The sequence below is a fragment of the Salvelinus namaycush genome, chromosome 28 (genome assembly GCF_016432855.1).
Source record: "Salvelinus namaycush isolate Seneca chromosome 28, SaNama_1.0, whole genome shotgun sequence".
Taxonomy (NCBI): domain Eukaryota; kingdom Metazoa; phylum Chordata; class Actinopteri; order Salmoniformes; family Salmonidae; genus Salvelinus; species Salvelinus namaycush.
The window spans coordinates 26582467-26607059 of record NC_052334.1 but is presented as its reverse complement, the minus strand read 5'-3'; the positions used below and the strand labels follow the sequence as shown (position 1 = coordinate 26607059).

The window sequence follows — 24593 nt, the reverse complement described above, 5'->3', positions numbered from 1 at the left end:
GGCCTACATGAAGATTAACAAGACAGTCTAGAGACAGAAAATGTATTGGCATCTGACTTTATGTTTGGCACCGAATTTGTTGTCAGCATAAGGGACCCATTTAAAGTATTTTATATGAGATACACCGTTTCATGCTTATTAGCCACAACTGACCTTCATTCGGCTGACTCTAGGGTCTAGTATACACCTCATTATACAGATGCTGATGTAGACTGAAGACTGAAGGAATCATAATACTGTAATACAATGAAGACAGTACTATTTCAGATGGAATATCAAAAGTAAACACAACGAGAATGCTTACGAGATTTATTTAAAATCAACACAATGTGCATGAAACCGGATATTCTATATAATCAGAGCAACTACAAAAGAGATTAAATCTGATTTGAGTATAACGAGTTTCAATATGAGAGATGCCACAATAGGCCTTTTATCTGACCAAGGGGTGTGTTGTGTTTACAGTGGCCTGGTTGTCAAACCAGAGATGATAGTTGACATAGTAGCCATCGTTGTACATGTAGAGTTTCTGATCAGTGGGGTTGTAGTCCAGGTTGACATACTTGTCCTGGAACCGCTCAAATGGAATACTCATGTAGCTCTATTGTTTTATCTTGGTGTCATAAGTATAAAATATTTCCTCATAGTGAATGTCAACTGTTCTGACAGCATAGAAGACCCCACACACCATGATGGCATTGCTCACAGATGGTTTGTACACACTGGTTTCCCACAACTCCTCTATACCAAATGATGGCTCATGAATTTTAGCAATGACCATTTTACCCTTGGATTCCTCTGTAGCATAGGTCACTTTACAGCCCATTCTCATCAGCAGCAAAGTCTAGATTCAGATTGGGTGAGTGACTATACGATAATCTGGTGCTAGCCTTTGCAATGACCCTGTACTCATATTTCATAGCAGTAAAATTCAGTTTGGCCATGCTAAATGGATTGTTCAATTGATAATACAGGGTGTTATCACAAACAATGAAGTTGTTACCAGTTCCATACCAGCTACTTGACAAGCTTTGGTGTTTAAATGGAGTTCTCAAACTAAGATTTTTGTAGCTACTGTAAAATCTCATGTCAACAATTGAGGCACCACTATACCCAGAGTACCAGTATTGAGATTCAGAACCATGCACAGGCTTAGAATCTTTCCCCCAGCCTCCCCATTTGAAGCCAGCAAGTGGGCATTCAGTTGACTGACAATGGGCTTGCTGACTCTGGTTATACCTCCGGGCTCACAGGACCCTGAGAAAAGAGGGTAAAGTCAGTGACATCAAAGACGCAATGGTCTACAAATGTTTTGGCATGAGGCGGGTGTGTATCACCATCAATTCAAAATCGCACCCACTGACCTGTGTAGTGTGGAACTAGGGTGACATTAGATGGCAGAGTTTGGATGTTGCAGGGTTGACATGTTGGCTGTGTGCCTGCTGCTCTGAATTACCCTTCTAATCTGTCATTATTTGGGAAGAACAAGATGCTCAGGAAGTAGCTCCAGAGCTGGGGCTTCAATTATTTTAGCCACGAGGGGGCAGTGGCTGCCCAACTTCACTTGGCTGCAGATAACTGTTCAGGCTACAGACAGTCTGTTGACCTGCTAACTGCTCAGTGCCTTCCAGGAGACACCATTGAAGAAGGGGTGACACTTGATGTCACTCACTCCACCGCCTCCAGAGCCCAAACGATAACCAGCGTCAAACTGCAGAAGCTGTGGCACACACAATAGTCACTCATTCAGAAAGCCAATTTGAGTTTGTACAATGTGTGTGGCTGTGTGTATCTGTGGTCGCAGGCTAGCAGCATGTGTGTATATGTCTACGGAATTTACACTACCGGTCATGTGTGTAATGGGACTCAGGCCTTACCTCAGTGAGCAGGGAGGCAGCTGCAGTACTCAGCTGGTCTGGGATCAGAAGCTGGGTGTGAGAATGTACCCCGGCTGGGTGGAACTGCCACAGGGGCTGGATGCACAGGAACAGGCATACAGTTTCAACAAGGACTTGATAATGGTACCAACACAGATACACTATCAACAGATCAGTTGGCAGCACTCTAATCAATATACATATACACATTTGGATTGAAAAAACTTTACTATGACAGATGGCAAGATTCTGGCCTCTTTTTTTTTCTCCAAAGGATTATTCAATACAAATGTTATTTACCATTCCTGTAAGAAGTTCAAATAGCAATGCCCCCAAACTCCACCAATCACAAGCCTCTGTGATTTTGGACACACCTCCAATCTCTATTGGCAAACAACAAACAGAACTGTTATTAACAGGTTTCATGTTGGATCAAACTAAATGTCTGATTCTCACCACTAGAAGGCACTTTAGGGTAGCAGCCATATGTGGAACTGTTGTGACAGGTTTACTGAATAAACAGTGTTTCCACCTGGGGCACAGTACATCTGGTCCATAGCTTCAGAGTTGGTTTCTGACTGAACTTCACTCCACTGGCCAAAGAATGTCAGGCAGACCTTTCCTGTTGAGAAACATGACAATATGTCACAATCAAAGTTTGTTGAGTTTTCAAGACTCAACTCATGCCAAAAACTGAGACCTTACGGAGTTAAAGTGATTTAGGTGACTAACCGATGCTGGTAAGCAGGATGTTCTTTGGGTTGAGGTCACGGCACATGACACCTTGCTGGTGAAGACTCTCCAGGGCCAGGAGGATCTGAGCTCCCAACAGACGCACCTCTGCCTCAGGCAGCCCCCAACAGCCCTGCCAGACCCCGTCTCTCCCTCTGGAGGTCTTGGCTGGGAACTTGGGCTGGTGGCACCAGCCCTCCACCTCAATGATCTGATCCTGACCCTGTCCATCTGATCCATTTGACTTCAGGAAAGCATTCATGTTCTCCTTCCGACACTGTGGGGAGGCCCCTGTGGGGCCAGGGGTGTTGGGGTCACACAGTGATCCTTTCTCTTGGGGGATGTCCTTACTCACAGGGCTCAGCTCCCAGCCCTCCTCCACCTCCTCCCCTGGCTCTCTGCAAGGAGGCCCCACATGATACTTTGCCCCTGTGAGGGCCAGGGAGATGCCTGCCTGGTTCCCCTGCTTTGTCCCAGCACTGAGACAGCGAGGGAGGGAAGGGGGGTGAGAGATCCCTGAGGATGTCCTCATGACCTTCAGCTTGTCTACTGTAGAGGGACAAACAGCTCTGCCAGGCTGGGAAGTCTCTGTGTCCCCGCTTACTAAGTTCACAATGCTCTTTTCAGTAGTGTGATGGTTTACCTGCTCTTCCTGCCCTCTCTCCTGGTGTGTGGATATCTCTACACCCACAGTGTTCTCAAGGTCTCCACCTGAAACACTGCCTTGGTGAGAGCCATAGGAGGTCAAAGTTGCCATCTCACTAGCCTGGCTTTGATTATGGAGGGGTAATTGCAATGTATTGGGAACATAACTATTCTGTGAATACAAACTGATAGAATGATTCTTCAAGTTCACTGTTGACCCTGTCCCACCAGAAGAGGTCTGAGTTGTTAGAGGTACAGGTTTACCTGCAGCTATATCTGAGTCACTCTCACAATTCTGTGTCGGATCAGCAGCCTTCCACACCACGTCAAAATCCAAACTGGATTCTATTTCTTCTGTTCCAGTGGCCTTCCCAGAAGGCTCAGAGGTGGCATCAGGAACCTGATCGATGCACAGATGACTAGGAAGAGCAGGCTTGTCCTGAGTTTCAGAGTGCAAACACTGACTGTGGCCTGCTGGATGGATATGGGGACTGATGTCTGTCCTCATTGGTCCAGATAAAGAGGGCTGTGGCGCTGTAGACCTTGAGTTGTTCTGCAGGCAGCCTGTCTCCCCGCAGTACGAGTGGGTCCTACAGGCATGAGGCTCAGACGGTGCTGAGCCTCATGCCAAGATGCAGGGGAGTCTGTGTCTGGGCTCTCCTCGTTCTCCCTTTCCAGGAGAGGGGTTGTCCCTGTGCCCCCTCTATCATTCTGCTGGTAGTCTGAGCTGATGGTAGGGGAGGTGTAGCTGTTCTTCAGTTTGATCCTGTGCTGGCTGGGAATGTAGCATTCTGGGTGCTCCTTGGCTCGGTCGTTCCTGACCTTGGACAGTTTGGAGAAAAGCTTCCCACCTGCAGAGCATAGAAAAGTCAATACATCATAAGACAACAGTCGTTTTTCTTTATTTTAATTCAGCTATTTTTTCTAATCTCCTTGGCATCCTTGACCCAAAATGGCTGAAGAGTGCAACCATCAACAACAAAAAAATGTAACTGTCGGTCCACTGCTATGCCATGGACATAAATCTCCCTTTGCATGGCGATGGGCTAGGTAAGAGCATCAGCTACATCTCGCATACTGCAGGGCTGGCAGGCAGAGCCTGTGTTCAGCTCACCTTGAACATGCTCCAGATGCAGGTACACAGCATCCTCACTGACATAGTATCTCAGCAGCTTCACCATATAGGGGACGCCCTGGGGGATGATAGTGGGCTGGTCCCGGCTCTCCCAGCTCGACTTGGGCAGGCTCTGAGAGGACACATCGCAATAGAACAATACATTTATTACTATGCTGTTACTATTACCTTGGTCAAAATACAACTTCTCTACTGTAATACACATTGTTCTCTTAATCTAGTCTTAATCTGTGTCTATAGTTAATTGATAAAAACAGAAATCTAAAAACTAATCTCTACAAAAGCTGGCTCTTCTCTAGCACTGTTTATACCTGGTTCTAACACGCGTCCTTTGTCCTGATCTTGTCCACATTCTGATTGTTAAGACAGGTGTAGACGATTAAAAGACACATTGTGATCCGATTGTGATCAGATCTTCCTGCCCACTTACGGAGGTAGTCAGGCATGCATTGTGTCTGGATATCGTTAGTGTAAACAGATCTGGATAGTGAAACCATTTATATCCTCATTATCGCACCCTGTAAAATCATTGACAGGTGGCACTACTGACTTATGGCATCAATATGTGTCTTAAAATAAATACATAAATATTATTTTGAAAGTATATCCATCAAATAATTTAAATACAGGGAGAGACCAGGAAATCTGGTCACAATGTGGACACAGTTGTCGTTTAAAAAAATACATTTTAATACCATATGTAGACACATTTCTCAAGATCTGGGCACAATCAGAATGTGGACAAGATCAAGACATATGATGCATGATAGTGCCAGGTGTAAACGAGACTACTGAGACCTGCGCCTTAGAGACCCTGCTACAGTATTTTCCAATAACAACTCTCTGGTTACGGAAATCAGAGGTGCATTTGCACTAAGAGGGTCAGAGTGGAGGGCTTTTAGCCAAATCAATGGTGAAGGATACTCAAGACTGAGAGTATTCCCATTGACTGGGCTGCCACAGAATGGCTGGCAGGGGACCAGACAGTACAACAGCCATCTGTGCACTGGATATGCATCTACACAGATAGACAGCTGCACTGTTTCTACTACATGTCTGCCACTCTGTCCTCTGACATACTGTATTGGTAGTGTTAAGTTCAGACGTAAGTACTTACTTTAACAACACATTTCTCCTTTGTAATCAGGCTTTGGACAATCAGGACCTTGGGGAGAAGACATACATTTTATTTTAGTTTAAATAGAACATAGTAGTAGTATGTTATTAGATGGTTGTGACATTTTAGGACGAGGTACTATTTGCTTAGGTAAGCATCATGGTTGTCACGAGATCTATAAGACATGATGTATGTGTATGTGACCAATAAAATGTGATTTGGTTAATAAAGGGTTAACTACTGTAACGGGCTTCCTCCTTCTCCTCATCCGAAGAGGAGTAGCAAGGATTGGACCAAAGTGCAGTGGGGTGTGAATTCATAATGATTTATTTAACAAGACAAAGACGAAACGAAATACACTTTAACAAACTACAAAACAACAAACGACGTAGACGCACCTGAACATAGGAACTTACATGACACGAAGAACGCATGAAACAGGAACAGACTACATAAACCGAACTTACAAACAAACCGAGACAGTCCCGTGTGGCGCGACAAACACAGACACAGGAGACAACCACCCACCAACAAACAGTGTGAAAACACCTACCTTAATATGATTCTCAATCAGAGGAGATGAAAACCACCTGCCTCTAATTGAGAACCATATCAGGTACCCAAAACCAACATAGAAACAGAAAACATAGACTGCCCACCCAAAACTCACGCCCTGACCAATAAACACATACCAAACAACAGAAAACAGGTCAGGAACGTGACAGAACCCCCCCCTCAAGGTGCGAACTCCGGGCGCACCCCTACAACTCAAGGGGAGGGTCTGGGTGGGCATCTGTCCGCGGTGGCGGCTCCGGCGGTGGACGAGGACACCACTCCACCACTGTCTTTGTCCCCCTCCTTAGCGTCCTTTGAATGGCGACCCTCGCCCCCGACCATGGTCCAGGAACCTTCACCAACGCTCCTCTAAAATAGAGGAGACAACTCAGGACAAAGAGGTAGCTCAGGACAAAGAGGTAGCTCAGGACAGAGAGGTAGCTCAGGACAGAGAGGTAGCTCCGGACAGAGAGGTAGCTCCGGACAGAGAGGTAGCTTAGGACAGAGGGACAACTCTGTACTAATGGCAGCTCCGGACTGAGTGGCAGCTCCGGACTGAGTGGCAGCTCCGGACTGGGTGGCAGCTCCGGACTGGGTGGCAGCTCATGACTGGAGGGCAGCTCATGACTGGAGGGCAGCTCATGACTGGAGGGCAGCTCATGACTGGAGGGCAGCTCATGACTGAAGGGCAGCTCATGACTGAAGGGCAGCTCATGACTGTAGGGCAGCTCATGACTGTAGGGCAGCTCATGACTGTAGGGCAGCTCATGACTGTAGGGCAGCTCTGGCAGCTCCTGACTGGCTGGCGGTTCTGGCAGCTCCTGACTGGCTGGCGGATCTGGCAGCTCCTGACTGGCTGGCGGATCTGGCAGCTCCTGACTGGCTGGCGGATCTGGCGGCTCCTGACTGGCTGGCGGATCTGGCGGCTCCTGACTGGCTGGCGGATCTGGCAGCTCCTGACTGGCTGGCGGCTCTGGCGGCTCCTGACTGGCTGGCGGCTCTGGCGGCTCCTGACTGGCTGGCGGCTCTGGCGGCTCCTGACTGGCTGGCGGCTCTGGCGGCTCCTGACTGGCTGGCGGCTCTGGCGGCTCCTGACTGGCTGGCGGCTCTGGCGGCTCCTGACTGGCTGGCGGCTCTGGCGGCTCCTGACTGGCTGGCGGCTCTGGCGGCTCCTGACTGGCTGGCGGCTCTGGCGGCTCCTGACTGACGGACGGCTCTAATGGCTCCTGACTGACGGACGGCTCTAATGGCTCGTGGCAGACGGAGGGCTCAGAAGGCGCTGGGCAGACGGATGGCTCAGAAGGCGCTGGGCAGACGGATGGCTCAGAAGGCGCTGGGCAGACGGATGGCTCAGAAGGCGCTGGGCAGACTGATGGCTCAGAAGGCGCTGGGCAGACGGATGGCTCAGAAGGCGCTGGGCAGACGGATGGCTCAGAAGGCGCTGGGCAGACGGATGGCTCAGAAGGCGCTGGGCAGACGGATGGCTCAGAAGGCGCTGGGCAGACGGATGGCTCAGAAGGCGCTGGGCAGACGGATGGCTCAGAAGGCGCTGGGCAGACGGATGGCTCAGAAGGCGCTGGGCAGACGGATGGCTCAGAAGGCGCTGGGCAGACGGATGGCTCAGAAGGCGCTGGGCAGACGGATGGCTCAGACGGCGCTGGGCAGACGGATGGCTCAGACGGCGCTGGGCAGACGGATGGCTCAGACGGCGCTGGGCAGACGGATGGCTCAGACGGCGCTGGGCAGACAGATGGCTCAGATGGCACTGTGCAGACGGATGGCTCAGACGGAGCTGGGCAGACAGGCAGTGCAGAAGGCGTTGGGCAGACGGCCGACTCTGACCCGCTGAGGCGCACAGTAGGCCTGGTGCGTGGTGCCGGAACTGGTGGTACCGGACTGGAGACACGCACCTCAAGGCTAGTGCGGGGAGCAGGAACAGGGCACACTGGACTCTCGATATGCACTATAGGCCTGGTGCGTGGTACCGGAACTGGTGGTACCGGACTGGAGACACGCACCTCAGGGCGAGTGCGGGGAGAAGGAACAGTGCGTACAGGGCTCTGGAGACGCACAGGAGGCTTGATGCGTGGTGTCGAAACTGGAGGCACTGGGCTGGAGACACGCACCACAGGGAGAGTGCGTGGAGGAGGAACAGTGCGTACAGGGCTCTGAGGACGCACATGAGGCTTGGTGCGTGGTGCAGGCACTGGTGGTACTGAGCTGGGGCGGGAAGGTGGCGCCGGATATACCGGACCGTGTAGGCGTACTGGCTCCCTTGAGCACTGAACCTGCCCAACCTTACCTGGTTGTATGCTCCCCGTCGCCTGACCAGTGCGGGGAGGTGGAATAACCCGCACCGGGCTATGTAGGCGAACCGGGGACACCATGCGTAAGGCTGGTGCCATGTAAGCCGGCCCAAGGAGACGTACTGGTGGCCAGATATGTAGAGCCGGCTTCATGGCACTTGGCTCAATGCTCAATCTAGCCCTACCAGTGCGGGGAGGTGGAATAACCCGCACCGGGCTATGCACACGTACAGGAGACACCGTGCGCTCTACTGCGTAACACGGTGTCTGCCCGTACTCCCGCTCTCCACGGTTAGCCTGGGAAGTGGGCGCAGGTCTCCTACCTGCCCTAGACCCACTACCTCTTAGCCCCCCCCCAAGAAATTTTTGGGTTGTACTTGCGGGCTTTTCGGGCTTCCGTGCTAGACGCGTCCCCTCATAACGCCGGTTCCTCTCTCCGGTTTCCTCCGCTCTCCGAGCTGCCTCCAGCTGTTCCCATGGGCGGCGATTAACTCCAACTTTAGCCCATGGTCCTTTTCCTTCCATGATTTCCTCCCAAGACCAGAAATCCTGCTTCGTGCGCTGTCCGTTAACCCGCTGCTTGATCCGGGTTTGGTGGGTGGTTCTGTAACGGGCTTCCTCCTTCTCCTCATCCGAAGAGGAGTAGCAAGGATTGGACCAAAGTGCAGCGGGGTGTGAATTCATAATGATTTATTTAACAAGACAAAGACGAAACGAAATACACTTTAACAAACTACAAAACAACAAACGACGTAGACGCACCTGAACATAGGAACTTACATGACACGAAGAACGCATGAAACAGGAACAGACTACATAAACCGAACTTACAAACAAACCGAGACAGTCCCGTGTGGCGCGACAAACACAGACACAGGAGACAACCACCCACCAACAAACAGTGTGAAAACACCTACCTTAATATGATTCTCAATCAGAGGAGATGAAAACCACCTGCCTCTAATTGAGAACCATATCAGGTACCCAAAACCAACATAGAAACAGAAAACATAGACTGCCCACCCAAAACTCACGCCCTGACCAATAAACACATACCAAACAACAGAAAACAGGTCAGGAACGTGACAACTACAGCCAGGATGTATGTTCAAGAGATTATCATCAGTCTAACAAAACATTATAGTACCCATGTCTGGTTGAGAGCAGTGAGTGTAAAAACTTCCTTACCTTATCAATGATCCCCACCACTTTACACATCTCCAGATCCTCCACTGGGCAGCTCAGGTGTCTGATTGGCCGGAATCTCAGACTACTGTAACCCTGGTGATAAAAAGAGATTACAAATCAGTACAGGACAGATAACAGCGAGGTGGACACGTGTCTTTGTGTTTAATTCAGATCTGAAATGTTGCTTCTACTCAAGGATTAGTTACAATCTTAGAACAGATATTAGCATGTTGCATAAGAGAGAGGGGGAGAGAGAGCGCCCAGCCGGCCAGTGCGAGGCATCCTGGCAGATATAATGTGATCTTCTCGCCCGGGTCGGGTGTAGTGTAACGGAGGAAGATGGGGTTGTTGTGCTGGTCTGTAGCCCATCTCCAGAGAGAGGCTGTAAGCAGCACATACTGGTTGCTTTGAGGATGTGACTCAGGCTTTCCCAGAAGGAAATGATTCAGAGAGGTGCTGACATGAATAGCACTTAACCACCTCTTCAATAAACAGACTAGACATATAAATCAACACAGGAGTGAAAGGCTGGAAAATGAGTGTCCAGTTCCCTGAGTAACATGGATGATCAGAGTGGGTTGATTTCCATCGATAAGATTTGCACAGTATTATGGAATGTTCATCTTGTCAAAATGAGGGTTCAAAGGTCATCTTCTTACCCCTACGTGAGAGTTCCCCTTCCCCAGGTTGTCCTGCAGGTGGGAGATAAAGATTTCCTCGGCCCTCTTCAGATACTGAGTAGTCTTCCTCTTCACTGCCTCGCGGCGCTCCTTGTTAGGGTCCACTGGAAGACAGACCAACTACATCAGACCTCAGTTCTCTCCCTCTCACACAATGGAGAAACCTCACTCCACTAAACTGAAACTGAAATAACCTCATCATTCAAACGCTTCTGTTTGAATATAGCTCACATACTTCACTAGCACAGCAGAGAGAATATCCGGCATGCTTTACCAGTATGGACATTTTTCTCTGACCTTGGCTTTCTGACTTCCTGTTTTTCATAGGAATTATTTAATTCTGCTTTACAATGGATGAATCATGAGCAGATAAATCCACATGTTCCTGTTTCATGCCGCATGACTTGTTGAGTAGCTAGAGTCTGTAGCGCCTTAACCTGCTCTATTCAATATCACCCTAACCAGAACCCTGCATGTTGACAGAATACTCTAGAGTACAGTAGATTTACCACTGTACCTTGAACTCCATTGAGCAACAGGTCAACCCCATTCTTGTAGTAGCTGAAGGCAGCTTCATAGTCTTCACTGACCTCCCTGTCCAGAGCCATGCGGATCTGCTTGGCTGCCTCCACCAGGTAGTCTCTCTTGGCCATGGCTGTCCTGGCTCGGCACTGTGGAAGTCCAGACGGGCCTAGCAGCCGCACAACAGAGTGTACCGTACTATATGTAATCACACTGACCTGTATGTCCTAGGAGGGGTCATAACACGACCAGCCACCGCTAAGACTTTCCTCTCTTTAAGGGAAGTTCCTAAGAATAATCCTTATGATGGCAGTGAATAATTGATCAAATCTTCCAGAGATGGTTAACTACCAAAAGCCTAGATTTCCCCAGGGCTACAGTAAATCCCTTAATTAGTCACTTGTCTGAGAAAAACATGACGGCAAAGCATGAAACAGAGTAAAGTGAAAGTAATGTGACCAATAATAGACTGTTTCTGTTCCTCTCCCCTTACAGGCAGCTGGTGGCACTGTAATTGGGGAGGAAGGAAGGGAAGGGGGGATACCTAGTCAGTTGTACGACGGGCTCATAGTAATGGCTGGAAAGGAATACATGGAATGGTGTCAAACATTGGAAACCATATGTTTGATACCATTCCAGTCGTCCCATTCCAGCCATTATTATGAGCCATCCTCCCCTCACCAGCCTCCTCGTCAGATCATAAGCATGTGGAGTGTCTCACCTTTTCTCCCTGGTCCTATCAGCAGTGGGACTCATCTCTGGCAGCTGGTTAGTCGGCTCACTGGGGGGTTATCCTCCTCGACTTGAAGGTTAAAGTCTTTGTTTTCAAGCATGATGATACGAACCTGGGTCATCAGAGAGTTCAGTTTTTACATCAGTAGAGCACAGGAAGTGAGTATGAGTGTGCAGCTCCGGTACTATTGCTGATGAATAAACACTGTCAGTGCTGCAGGGGTGGTGAGGAGGAAGGATGACTCAAAGTACTAACAGTGCCTTCGGAAAGTATTCAGACCCCTGTACTTCTTCCACATTTTGTTATTTTGCAGCCTTATTCTAAAATTGATTAAATTGTTTTTTTTCTCATCAATCTACACACAACACCCTATAATGACAAAAGCAAAAACAGGATTTAAGAAATGTTTGCTAATTTATAAAAATAAAGAAACAAAATAACATTTACATAAGTATTCAGACCCTTTAATGAGTACTTTGTTGAAGCACCTTTGGCAGCGATTACAGCATTGAGTCTTCTTGGGTATGATGCTACCAGCTTGGCACACCTGTATTTGGGGAGTTTCTCCCATTCTTCTCTGCAGATCCTCTTAAGCTCTGTCAGGTTGGATGGGGAGCATTGCTGCACAGCTTTTTTCAGGTCTCTCCAGAGACATTAGATCGGGTTCAAGTCCAGGCTCTGGCTGGGCCACTCAAGGACATTCAGAGACTTGTCCCAAAGCCACTCCTGCATTGTCTTGACTGTGTGCTTAGGGTCGTTGTCCTGTTGGAAGATGAACCAGAGTGAGGTCCTGAGCACTCTGGAGTAAGTTTTCATCAAGGATCTCTGTACTTTGCTCCATTCATCTTTGCCTCGATCCTGACTAGTCTCCCAGTCCCTGCCACTGAAAAACATACCCACAGCATGATGCTGCCACCACCATGCTTCATTGTAGGGATGGTGCCAAGTTTCCTCCAGACTTGACGCTTGGCATTCAGGCCAATCTTGTTTAACATGGTCTGAGAGTCTTTACGCGCCTTTTGGCAAACTCCAAGCGGGCTGTCATGTGCCTTTTACTGAGGAGTGGCTTCCGTCTGGCCACTCTACCATAAGGCCTGATTGGTGGAGTGCTGCAGAGATGGTTGTCCTTCTGGAAGGTTCTCCCATCCCCACAGAGGAACTCTGGAGCTCTGTCAGAGTGACCATCGGGTTCTTGGTCACCTCCCTGACCAAAGCCCTTATCCCGTTTGCTCAGTTTGGCCCTGTGGCCAGCCTTAGGAAGAGTCTTGGTGGTTCCAAACTTTTTCTATTTAAAAATGATGGAGGCCACTGTGTTCTTGGGGAACTTCAATGCTGCAGAAATGTTTTGGTACCCTTCCCCAGATCTGTGCCTCAACACAATCCTGTCTCAGAACTCTACAGATAATTCCTTCAACCTCATGGCTTGGTTTTTGCTCTGACGTGCACTGTCAACTCTGGGACCTTATATAGACAGGTGTGTCTTTCCAAATCATGTCCAATCAATTGAATTTACCACAGATGGACTCAAATCAAGTTGTCAAAACACCTCAAGGATGATCAATGGAAACAGGATGCACCTGAGCTCAATTTTGAGTCTCATAGCAAAGGGTCTGAATACTTATGTAAATCAGGTATTTCTGTTTTTTATTTTTAATCCATTTGCAAAAAAATACATTTTTTACTTTAATCTAAAAAAAAAAATGTGTTTATGTTGAATTAACGTGGGAAACGTAGATTTGTAAAAAATAATCAACCTAAGGGCATTGTCTTTTTTTTTCACCAAACTTTTAACTTAAATCCAATGACAGTGATTTTTTTGTTGTTGATATGTCATTGAATTTACGTTAGTTGACTACTGAACCAAATGTAAATCAAAACTAGACGTTGAAATGACGACGTATTTGCCCTGTGGGTACATATTACCGTACGAAAGCTGTGGGCAGATCCCCGTCAGAGGATTTTATGAATGCAATCATAGTAGCTCTTAGCTCTTAGCATACCACAAAAGTGCACAATGAAAATGTGCTGATGCCTTACAACAGTATCATTGTTACATGGGGTTAGTTTTGTATCCCACTCACATACACTCTTTATCATTCCTCATACAGTCTAATGAGGGGAAGTCATAGTGTGTCTGTTGTTGAGAATCAGTCAGCCTCCTGCAGTATTTCCATGTTACATGCACCAATATCCTTGATACTAACGACAAACATTATGTCAGCGTAGAGACAAGCCAGAACACACAAGATTAACAATATAATAATCCCATTTGTTTGTCTGCAATGGATAGACATGCTTGCATCATACATTCATCTTGGTCGCCACACGACAGACAGCACATGCACACATATATCCTACCTGATGTGATCAGAGCATGCCCCCTAGACCCACTGCCCCAGCAGCAGCCTTCGTCCTCAGCAGCCTCCCTCTGCACAGATATCAGGAAAAGGAGGAGAGTTCAGCGAGGCTGCCCATTGGCTTGAAATGATGTACGGTGGTACCATTAGCCACGAGGCCTTAACTTCCCCCGTCTCATCCTGACAGATGCAATATTTAAAGAGACGGGGCTGTCAGATGGGACAATGAGACAGATATTTTACTGGATGTATAAATGTGAAGCATCCGCTTGGCGTTTCCACTGAGGGGAAACCCACTGGCGCGCAGTGGGAGAAGATGGAACGAGATGGATTTTGGCCGACATTCTGCTAATTTTCTCATCGATGAAACATTTGATATCAATACAGTTTTATTTTCGCAAAACTACAATATGTTATGAACAGAGTGGACTAAGATTTGTACACTTTGGCCTTTGCGAAAGTTTTTAAAAATCGCGTTGTTTAGGAGTGCAAAAACGAATTGAGTTATTGCACACGCGCACTTCAGAGAGTAGGCGTTCCTTTACGGAAATATGCAGATGATGCTAAAACGCACCAATGGGATCTCGCTAACTCGTGCTTGGCTCTGTCCCCTCCTTGCGTGTTCTGCCCACTATGGTTCATTTGTTCCCTTTGAAAACGACAGGCTGTTGTCTATCTTGGTTGGTTTAGTTATAAAAAATATTTGGTTCTGTTTTTGTCTTGCTGTTGTCTCCAGACCTTTTTCTATTTCAGATAGATTTGGCAATTTATTATAGTATAATGTTGTATCCACATTTGAATTAGTCAATGGATTTGTACAACAATGACCTGAAACCGTAAGAATAAAACAATGTGCATGGTTCATTGTTGTACATGCAGTGAATGGATGCTATGTGGCCTCACCCTGCCTGCTTAGTCTAATCTGCTCTGATTTGGTCCTCAGTAACAGTTGGATCCAGACTCTTGCTGGAGCACAAAGGGGAGGGCCACCCCAGGGGAGGGCTTGCTTACAGAGAAGCAAGGCGGAAGCCCCAGCCTGAGCCCAAGGAGGAGAGCTGGGAAGGGGAGGGGGAGAGGAGAGGGTGTGAGAGAGTAAACCACAGCCCAGCCCAAAGCTAGGGTGGGAGGGGTCTGATATCATACTGGGGATGAGTCATATTGTGGTACTAGTTATACGGAGTGACTCATATTCTACTGAAAAATAAGGGGTGGGATACTGCATCCCTATACTCTTTCTCATTGGACTACCTTAGGTAATGGGCGGGAATCTAACACAGTTGGCTGGGTATTTTAATCATTATGGTAATAATTAACATTTTTATTTTCAATCCAACTTAAAATGAACTGAACTACAACACAAACAGATTCAATGCTTCAGTTTGATTTTATTTCAGAAATTCAAGGGACATGAGTTTTGAATGCAACTCAGTGCATCAGACAAAGTAATGAGTATTTATTCAGTCAAAGCCCCATGCTGTCAGAGAGTCATTTCAGTCATGATACGATAGACCAGAGGGAGGCTCTAGTTTTTGCTAAACGTGACACTATAAGACACATAGTAGCCCTTGTTGTACATGTAGAGTTTCTGGTCAATAGGGTTTAGTGCATGTTTATATATTCATCCTGAAACTTCTCAAATGGAATGCCAAGGTAGTACTCCTGCTCTGTTTTGGTGTCATAAGTGTGAACATCTACTGGTCTGGTAGCATAGAGAACCCCACACACCATGAAGGCATTGCCTACCAACGCTTTGTACACATTGATATTTCACAGCTCCTCTATGCCAAATTCAACCTCGTTTACTTTGGCAATGACCGTTTTACCCTTGGATTCATCAGTGGCATAGGTTACACATAGCCCATTTTCATCATTCTCATGTTCTGATTGGCTGAGTAACTGTATGAGAATGTTGCACTGGCCTTTTTAATTACTCTATAGTCATATTTGGATGTGGTCAAATTCAGTTTAGCCATGCTGAATGGGCTGTTTTTCTAATAATACAGGGTGTTACCATGAACAATGTAATTGGTGCCGGTACCCTGCTATCCATTTGGCAAGTTATGTTGTTTAAATTAATTCATTAAAACCAGATTTTGATAGTCGGAGTAAAGTACAAAGTTATGCACTGAGGCACTGCTATAGGCACCATACCAATACATTGATTCAAAGCCACGATTGGGTTTTGAGCCTTTTCCATCACCCCCCAAATCTGTAGCCTGCATTCAAGTTCACATTCAGTTGGCTGATCACTGGCTTCCCTACACTGGCAATGCCTTTATGGTTGCAGGAGCCTGGGGGAAACATAAATAGCTATTAATAATATATAAGACAAACAAATCCACAAACTACTGGCTTTGAAATAATGATACAATATGTTAACAATGCCACCATCACAGAGGCTTCTTACCAATATCTGGGTTTGTCCCTCCTCTTGGTTCTTCTGGCTCTCCTCCAGCTTCTTCTGCAGTTTTCCAAACTCAATACGGATCACCTCCAGGTTACTCTTGTCATAGCTCTCCAGGTGGTTCACAATCAGGCTCATGTTGTGAGTCTATGGATGCATGTGTACAAAGGACAAATAGGTCATTTGTTCCATATAGCAACATTCCTCTTTCTTCCGCATGATATTAGCTGTCACTTATTTATAATGCCAATGCCAGTCATTAATAGTCATTCAGCTATGTCTGTCTACCTATCACCCATTTACCCCAGTGTACAGGCTGTCGAACATAGGTGAGGAGGAGTTGAAGGATTCCTTCAGCTGTGTCACCAACAATTCAAACTCTCTCAGCTCAATCCTGAGAAGCTCGAAATCCAGTTGGATGTAATTATCAGGGCCGCTCTCACTGAACTTCACAGTGGTGGCTCACTCAAGTAGTAAACTAGCTCTCTTTTTGGAAGTATCTCTAACTGTCAAGGTTTAGTGGAAGGAGAAAATGAGAGTCCCTTAATTAACAGCCAAGCCACTGCAGGGCAAAGGAGAGGCAGGAGCACTAGAAACGGAACCATCTTGTATCCAGTGTTGTTCTGGTGTGGCTCCTTGTCCGTCTGTTCTGGGTTTTTAATAGACCCGCTCCTATCAGCTAATAAGAAACATCTTGCTTCTTCCCATAATTACTGCTGTTTCTTAAGAGACTACCTTCAATTCTTGAGGAATTATATGCAGACATCCTTGTTTGCTTGTAATAAAATACTCAAGTACAATTTTTGAATTCTGTCTCATCATTTTATTGATCACAATAATTCTGTGGACATGGAGTGCATGAGAAACAGGGCATATGGACAGTTTTTTCAGTTATGAAGACATGTTATTGATGGCATATGGTAGATGGCACCTGATATTATCAACTACATAACTGGATCTTACTATTAGTCATCAACAATGTGGCAGGATATGATATGTTGAGATAAGCATAGTATAATAAAGTATTTTCATCCTTATTCCAATGATATAGCCTAGCAAGTTCCATCACACAATTCCACAAGTATTATGCTAACTTTTTTTCTCCACCTGAGACTTTAGATTATGCTGGTAAGAAGTATAGGTGCTGAAGATATGCGTTATAATGTGATTGACAATTAATAAAGGCAATGTTTCTGCTGTCGCGGAGAATGCATTCACGGGCTGCATATGTCGGCTCAATCAGAATGCGGATCATCCGCGATGCTTCGGCGATACAGACTGATTCGCGCGCCTGTACACTAACTACGTTTAAATAGTTAACACTTAAGCCACTTTCCATAGTTCGAATCCATACTGTATTGCTAACAAAATAAATGGTCAAAGAGGCCAAAAGAGGATTGGGTCTGTGTTCAACATGGTTTGACCATAGTATTTTTTAGATAAGACAAGGAACAGACAAATGTTGTTCTCAAGACTTTGCAGTAGCCAATCCTTGCAAAATGTCACATATTGTACAAGTTTTATTTTCTATATGTTTAGATATCAATAATGAGCAGACTAAGTATTCTCAGTAATGAAGTGTGTTACTGTTCATTAATTCCTAACAATGTGCTGCATATTGAGAGAGATTCTCCTCTAAAACAGCATCACAAACCCCTTCTGTGATGTTGGTGAGTGAGACTGTTTAGTACCTATAGTAGGCCTACATGAAGATTAACAAGACAGTCTAGAGACAGAAAATGTATTGGCATCTGACTTTATGTTTGGCACCGAATTTGTTGTCAGCATAAGGGACCCATTTAAAGTATTTTATATGAGATACACCGTTTCATGCTTATTAGCCACAACTGACCTTCATTCGGCTGACTCTAGGGTCTAGTATACACCTCATTATACAGATGCTGATGTAGACTGAAGACTGAAGGAATCATAATACTGTAATACAATGAAGACAGTACTATTTCAGATGGAATATCAAAAGTAAACACAACGAGAATGCTTACGAGATTTATTTAAAATCAACACAATGTGCATGAAACCGGATATTCTATATAATCAGAGCAACTACAAAAGAGATTAAATCTGATTTGAGTATAACGAGTTTCAATATGAGAGATGCCACAATAGGCCTTTTATCTGACCAAGGGGTGTGTTGTGTTTACAGTGGCCTGGTTGTCAAACCAGAGATGATAGTTGACATAGTAGCCATCGTTGTACATGTAGAGTTTCTGATCAGTGGGGTTGTAGTCCAGGTTGACATACTTGTCCTGGAACCGCTCAAATGGAATACTCATGTAGCTCTATTGTTTTATCTTGGTGTCATAAGTATAAAATATTTCCTCATAGTGAATGTCAACTGTTCTGACAGCATAGAAGACCCCACACACCATGATGGCATTGCTCACAGATGGTTTGTACACACTGGTTTCCCACAACTCCTCTATACCAAATGATGGCTCATGAATTTTAGCAATGACCATTTTACCCTTGGATTCCTCTGTAGCATAGGTCACTTTACAGCCCATTCTCATCAGCAGCAAAGTCTAGATTCAGATTGGGTGAGTGACTATACGATAATCTGGTGCTAGCCTTTGCAATGACCCTGTACTCATATTTCATAGCAGTAAAATTCAGTTTGGCCATGCTAAATGGATTGTTCAATTGATAATACAGGGTGTTATCACAAACAATGAAGTTGTTACCAGTTCCATACCAGCTACTTGACAAGCTTTGGTGTTTAAATGGAGTTCTCAAACTAAGATTTTTGTAGCTACTGTAAAATCTCATGTCAACAATTGAGGCACCACTATACCCAGAGTACCAGTATTGAGATTCAGAACCATGCACAGGCTTAGAATCTTTCCCCCAGCCTCCCCATTTGAAGCCAGCAAGTGGGCATTCAGTTGACTGACAATGGGCTTGCTGACTCTGGTTATACCTCCGGGCTCACAGGACCCTGAGAAAAGAGGGTAAAGTCAGTGACATCAAAGACGCAATGGTCTACAAATGTTTTGGCATGAGGCGGGTGTGTATCACCATCAATTCAAAATCGAATCAAACTTTATTTGTCACAAGCGCCGAATACAACAAGTGTAGACCTTACCGTGAAATGCAAATCATAGAAAGTAACTGTAACGGGTGTCGTCGTCGGAAGAGACCAAGGCGCAGCGTTCTTAGAGTTCCACATAATTTAATCACGAAGTGAAACTAAAACAGGACAAAACAATAACTAATACAATGACAGAACAGCTTCGATGTGCAAACTCCCTGCACACAAACAAAGAACAAGATCCCACACAGAAAGAGGGAAAAGGGCAGCCTAAGTATGATCCCCAATCAGAGACAACTATAGACAGCTGCCTCTGATTGGGAACCACACTCGGCCAGAAACAAAGAAACACAAAACCTAGAAATACAGAACATAGAATGCCCACCCAAATCACACCCTGACCAAAACAAAATAGAGACATAAAAAGGATCTCTAAGGTCAGGGCGTGACAGTAACACAATAACATAACAATAACGAGGCTATATACAGGGGGTACCGGTACCGAGTCAGTGTGCGGGGGTACAGGTTAGTTGAGGTAATTTGTACATGTAGGTAGGGGTGAAGTGATTGTGCATAGATAGACCACAAAGGAGACCATAAAAGTAGTCTTAGATGTTGGGGTTGAAGATCTCATTTCGGCGCTTCTCACACTCCTCCAGTTTGAGCTGTATGTTGATGTACTCACGACAGGTCACCAACACCAGGTTCTTATCGTATCTCTCCAGCTTGGTCACGATCACCACCATGGAGGAGATCTGTGAGAACACAGATAAACAACCATAAGACCAGAAGTTTAAGTCCTTCAAAAGATACATGTCTGAAGTGAAAAGTAGACATGGTCATGGTTTATAGCTGTATCGTGGCCAGATGAGTTGTTGGGGACAGTCTTCGGGTAGTTACCTGCTGGTGCAGAGACTCAAAGACGGCAGTGGAGGTTTGTATGGAGCCCAGGAGCTCCTGTACCAGAGCCTCCAACTGTTTGATCTGCACCTTCACCTCCTGCATGTAGGCCTCACTGTACGCATCAGGGTTCTTCTCCATCAGCTCCACCAGTACTGTCAGGTTCACTATCCTCTCTGCATACACTGTCAGCTTGCTCTCATATGTCTCAAACTGGAGGGGAGGGATATTTTATATACAAATTACCGTATAAGCCATATTATAATAGGCAAACTGAGCTACTGTTAAGGAAAGAGTAGGTCATCAGAACCCGTGCTTATTGCTCAATCTTTATAGCTTAGCTATAGTTCTATGATGGTACTGCTTGTATATAATCTCCTTATTGTTCTTTTATTGTGTTACCATTTCCTTTTTTGCAAATTGTTGTTACTTTTTAAAACTCTGCATTGTTGGGAAAGGGCTCATAAGTAAGCATTTCACGGTAAAGTCTACCTGTTGTAGTCCGCGCATGTGACAAATAAAATGTGATTTGATGATAGAGTGTATGGTGTATAGTGTGTCAGATAGTGATAGGCCATTATAACCACCATTATAACCATCTATGTGACTCCATACTGGTGTACCTTGCTCATTTCCATCTCCAGCTTGTGGTTGATCTGCACAGCCGTCTCTTCCAGGAGGACCAGCTCTCCCAATGGGAAGGTGGAGCCGGGCAGGAAGGCCTCACAGGAGCACTTCCCCCCTCCATCCTCCATCCCATTCCTCTCACTCCACAGGCCTACAGGCTGCGAACAAGGCAAATAAACAAGTCACCTCTATAGGCATCAGTTAGTATGAGAGAGATGCACCAGAATCACATCACACGTACCCCAAAGGCCAAGGTGGTTCTCAGGAGAGCTAAGACAAACAGAGGGGAAATCATTCTGGAGTAGTCGAGGTGGTTATGATTCAGACTTGTTGGTCCGCAGACGTATAAAGCCTGTCATATCTCAGAGAAAATCAGCACCTGTGTCCTTCACACCCACTCCATTAAAGATACACGTCACAGAGTATCTAGACTCCTTTTACAACTGTGAGACGTCAGTTATCTTTGACAAGCAGATTCTAACTGCTAAGATATGTTTAGTGCAGGGATGTCAAAATGGTGTGGTATTATGATTTCCCCAGTTGATTCATGGGTGTGCATCTACATCTGGGTACTTTCCCAGACATTATGAAAAGAGCTATGGTCTGAGCAGGATCTTTGCCAAGCCTGGCCCTAAATGATACTGTGTATCTTAAATAACAGAGGTCATGCTATTGAGCTAAGGCACATTCATTTAAATATCATCATCCCATCTAATTTAACTGGGTGAGAATAAAGTTGGCATGAAACGTGGCTATGTATACTGGAAGAATGTATATTTTATGGTTATATGTGTAATACATGGACTGTATGTAGAAGCTAGTGATTTCTCTGTAAAATTACATAACAGGGTTTAGATTGGGGTTAGCGTGGAGAGTCTTCCGTCAGCTTGGGCTGGGAGTAGGAGCACATGGTGGGGGAGCTGGTGGGCCTGTGGTGGGTCCTGTCCCCGGGCATGGGAAGATGGATGGGCTCACTGCTCAGGTTGGTGACGGAGTAGCGGCTGCTGTTGGACATGATGATGTGGTGCCAGGAGTTCAGTGGGGTGGCAGAGAAGTGCTGGGGGCCACTGGAGTCCTCCTTGGTGCCCCCCGGGGACATGACCATGAGCTGCGGGGGGTGTTGGCCTTCACGGTACTCTGGAAGGTCTTCAGGATGCGCTCGCGCTTCTCCTTCTTCTGACGGGACTCCATCTTATGCAGCTGGCATCCTCTGCTTCCTGGTGTCGGCCAGACCCCTGAGGAGAGACTCCAAATAACGTATTTCATGTGATGTTTCACTAAAAGGACTTTCTTAGCGTTTGAAAAGGAAAAACATTGGCATGGCACTACAAGCAATAATAAATAGATGTGTTTGCCCTACAACACTTTGACCGTAAACGTCTGCTCATGATGAGTTTTTTTTTTAGGGCAAACAGATGTGTGGACAGTTTATGACAAGTTTCTGTTCAGTTCTCAGGTTATTGCTGATGTGTGGTGTTTTCTTTACACACTCATAGCGGTCTTCAAATATTGTTGCTAGTTCACCCCACCCTGACAGTGTGTACTGTATGAGAAAAGCCCACCTGTAATCAACCATCCCTGTCCTTTCACGATCCAGTCTCTGGAACTTTCCATGACAGATTGACCAGGTGAATCCAAGTGAAAGCTATGATACCTTATTGATGTCACCTGTTAAATCCACTTCAATCAGTGTAGACGAAGGGAAGGAGACAGGTTAAATAATGATTTTTAAACCTTGAGACAATTGAGACATGTTTTGTGTATGTGTGCCATTCAGAGGGTGAATAGGCAAGACAAAAGATTTAAGTACATTTGAACGGGGTATGGTAGTAGGTGACAGATGCACCGGTTTGATTGTGTCAAGAACTGCAACACTGCTGTGTTTTTCACGCTCAACAGTTTCCCATGTGCGCTAAGAATGGTCCACCACCCAAAGGACATCCAGCCATCTTGACACAACTGTGGGAAGCATTGGAGCCAACATGGGCCACCATCCCTGTGGAACGCTTTCAACACCTTGTAGAGTCCATGCCCTGAGGCTGTTCTGAGGGCAAAGGGGATGGGGGTGGGCGGTGCAACTCAATTTTAGGAAGGTGTTCCTAATGTTTTGTACACTCAGTGTATGAGAATAACATTACAGAAACCACTCATATGAGTACATGCAAGTGAGGGTATTCCGGGGTATCTTGGAGCATTGGAAATGCATTAGCTCAACAGACCCTGCAAATGTCAGAGACTATGGGATGAACAATTAGTTTGAGAGCTGCACAGCCTTCCTGAAGTCTGCTACAGGCACTTGCATTGTCCCATCTTTATCAGTGTTCCAAAAGCAGTCCCAAAGGTGCAGCTTTCATTGATCCAGATAATCCTTCAAAGAAAAGAGTAGAGCAGAGATGTTTTTTCCTTGACATAATCCTCCCCATTTCACATCTTGCACTGGTTTGAAAAACATTGATAACTAGGTACCAGTGAGTCGATTTTGAAGTTTATTTAAAAAATTGTTTAAATACTCTGTATTCAGTTATTATTTACAATCACTTGTAACTACCGCATGTGAATACACATTTGACCAGTCAGTGTACCTGGGTCAAGGCGTTTGGATGGTTTCTTAGCAATAAAGCCTCCGACACCTCCATACAGCACCTCTAGACTGGATTCTACTCACAAACACAAAGGACCCAGTTATAACTTTACCATGGTTTGGAGTGTTAACAGAGGGACCAAAACAATTCTAGTTTACATCAAGTAGAGAACAACAATGCTCACAGATATGTTGAACTCCTCCAGAGCAGTTCTGGGTGTGTTCTTGACCACAGTGACAAGAGCCAGCGCCCCCTCCACTGTCAGAGTTATAAGCCAGCTGCAGGGACACAAAACATCTAATGTCACCCTAGTTCCACACTACACAGGTCAGTGGGTGTGAGCCCTGTCAATCTAGCACCTACCATCAGCACTCCAAGAGTGTCGTTGGCCTCCAGCCCTTGCACTGCATGCCCACCCCCTCATTGGTGATGCGGTTGTAGTTGAGGTCTAGATATTTCGATACCAGAGTGTTGCTGAATTTCAGTGCCTCTCCTAAAGTCAAGGCCCCGTATTCCCAAAGACATTCCAGGACAGGTCTAGGTGTTTCAGGGTCATATTCACCTTTGTGAAGAGGAAATATCTTCATCACATACTGTTTACTATTTTTTTTTTTTAAAGGAACAATTACACTTTGAATGTGGGAATTGGGATGAGTATGTTTATCCACACCTTGTGGCCGGCACAGAAAGCCACAGCTCCTTTCATTTGCAGCTGTTCCAGCTTAAGTCTAGTACCGCCAGACCTTCATCATTTGCTGTAGGATTACAAGGTCAGTGACAGCAGATGCAAAACGCTAAACACTCACATTGTGAATGATTGTAACCCGAATGACTCCATGAGACTCTGTATACTCCATGAGACTGTATACTCCATGAGACTCTGTATACTCCATGAGACTGTATACTCCATGAGACTCTGTATACTCCATGAGACTGTATACTCCATGAGACTCTGTATACTCCATGAGACTGTATACTCCATGAGACTCTGTATACTCCATGAGACTGCTCAACCGTAACGATGTGAGATGCAGACATAAAGTGAAATGGTCCTACCTAACATCTGGCCCAGATGCTCCACACTTCTCCCACAGAACTGATTGTGGCTCAAGTCCAGCTCCTTTACTCTATAGTTGTTCTAAAGGGAGAGATATTGCAAGTAGCTAGCTATAGACTCCAATGAC

At 45.9% G+C, this 24593-nt stretch overlaps 1 protein-coding gene and 3 pseudogenes across 1 annotated transcript; all 4 read right to left on the bottom strand.

Moving 5' to 3' along the window:
- Positions 1-295: 295 nt before the first annotated feature.
- Positions 296-1426, bottom strand: LOC120023301 (annotated as a pseudogene).
- On the bottom strand, positions 296-13919 carry LOC120023541 (ribosomal protein S6 kinase-like 1). The gene is given in 14 exon segments (XM_038967572.1): positions 296-1257; positions 1365-1720; positions 1878-1973; positions 2178-2260; positions 2410-2499; positions 2610-3775; positions 3778-4105; positions 4369-4501; positions 5507-5554; positions 9556-9648; positions 10215-10339; positions 10753-10926; positions 11479-11602; positions 13849-13919. Coding segments are annotated over 11 exon segments (2409 nt in total). The 5' UTR covers positions 10889-10926; positions 11479-11602; positions 13849-13919; the 3' UTR covers positions 296-1257; positions 1365-1609.
- A 1316-nt stretch (positions 13920-15235) lies between these two features.
- On the bottom strand, positions 15236-16389 carry LOC120023300 (annotated as a pseudogene).
- A 1856-nt stretch (positions 16390-18245) lies between these two features.
- LOC120023299 lies at positions 18246-21122 on the bottom strand (annotated as a pseudogene).
- Positions 21123-24593: the final 3471 nt, after the last annotated feature.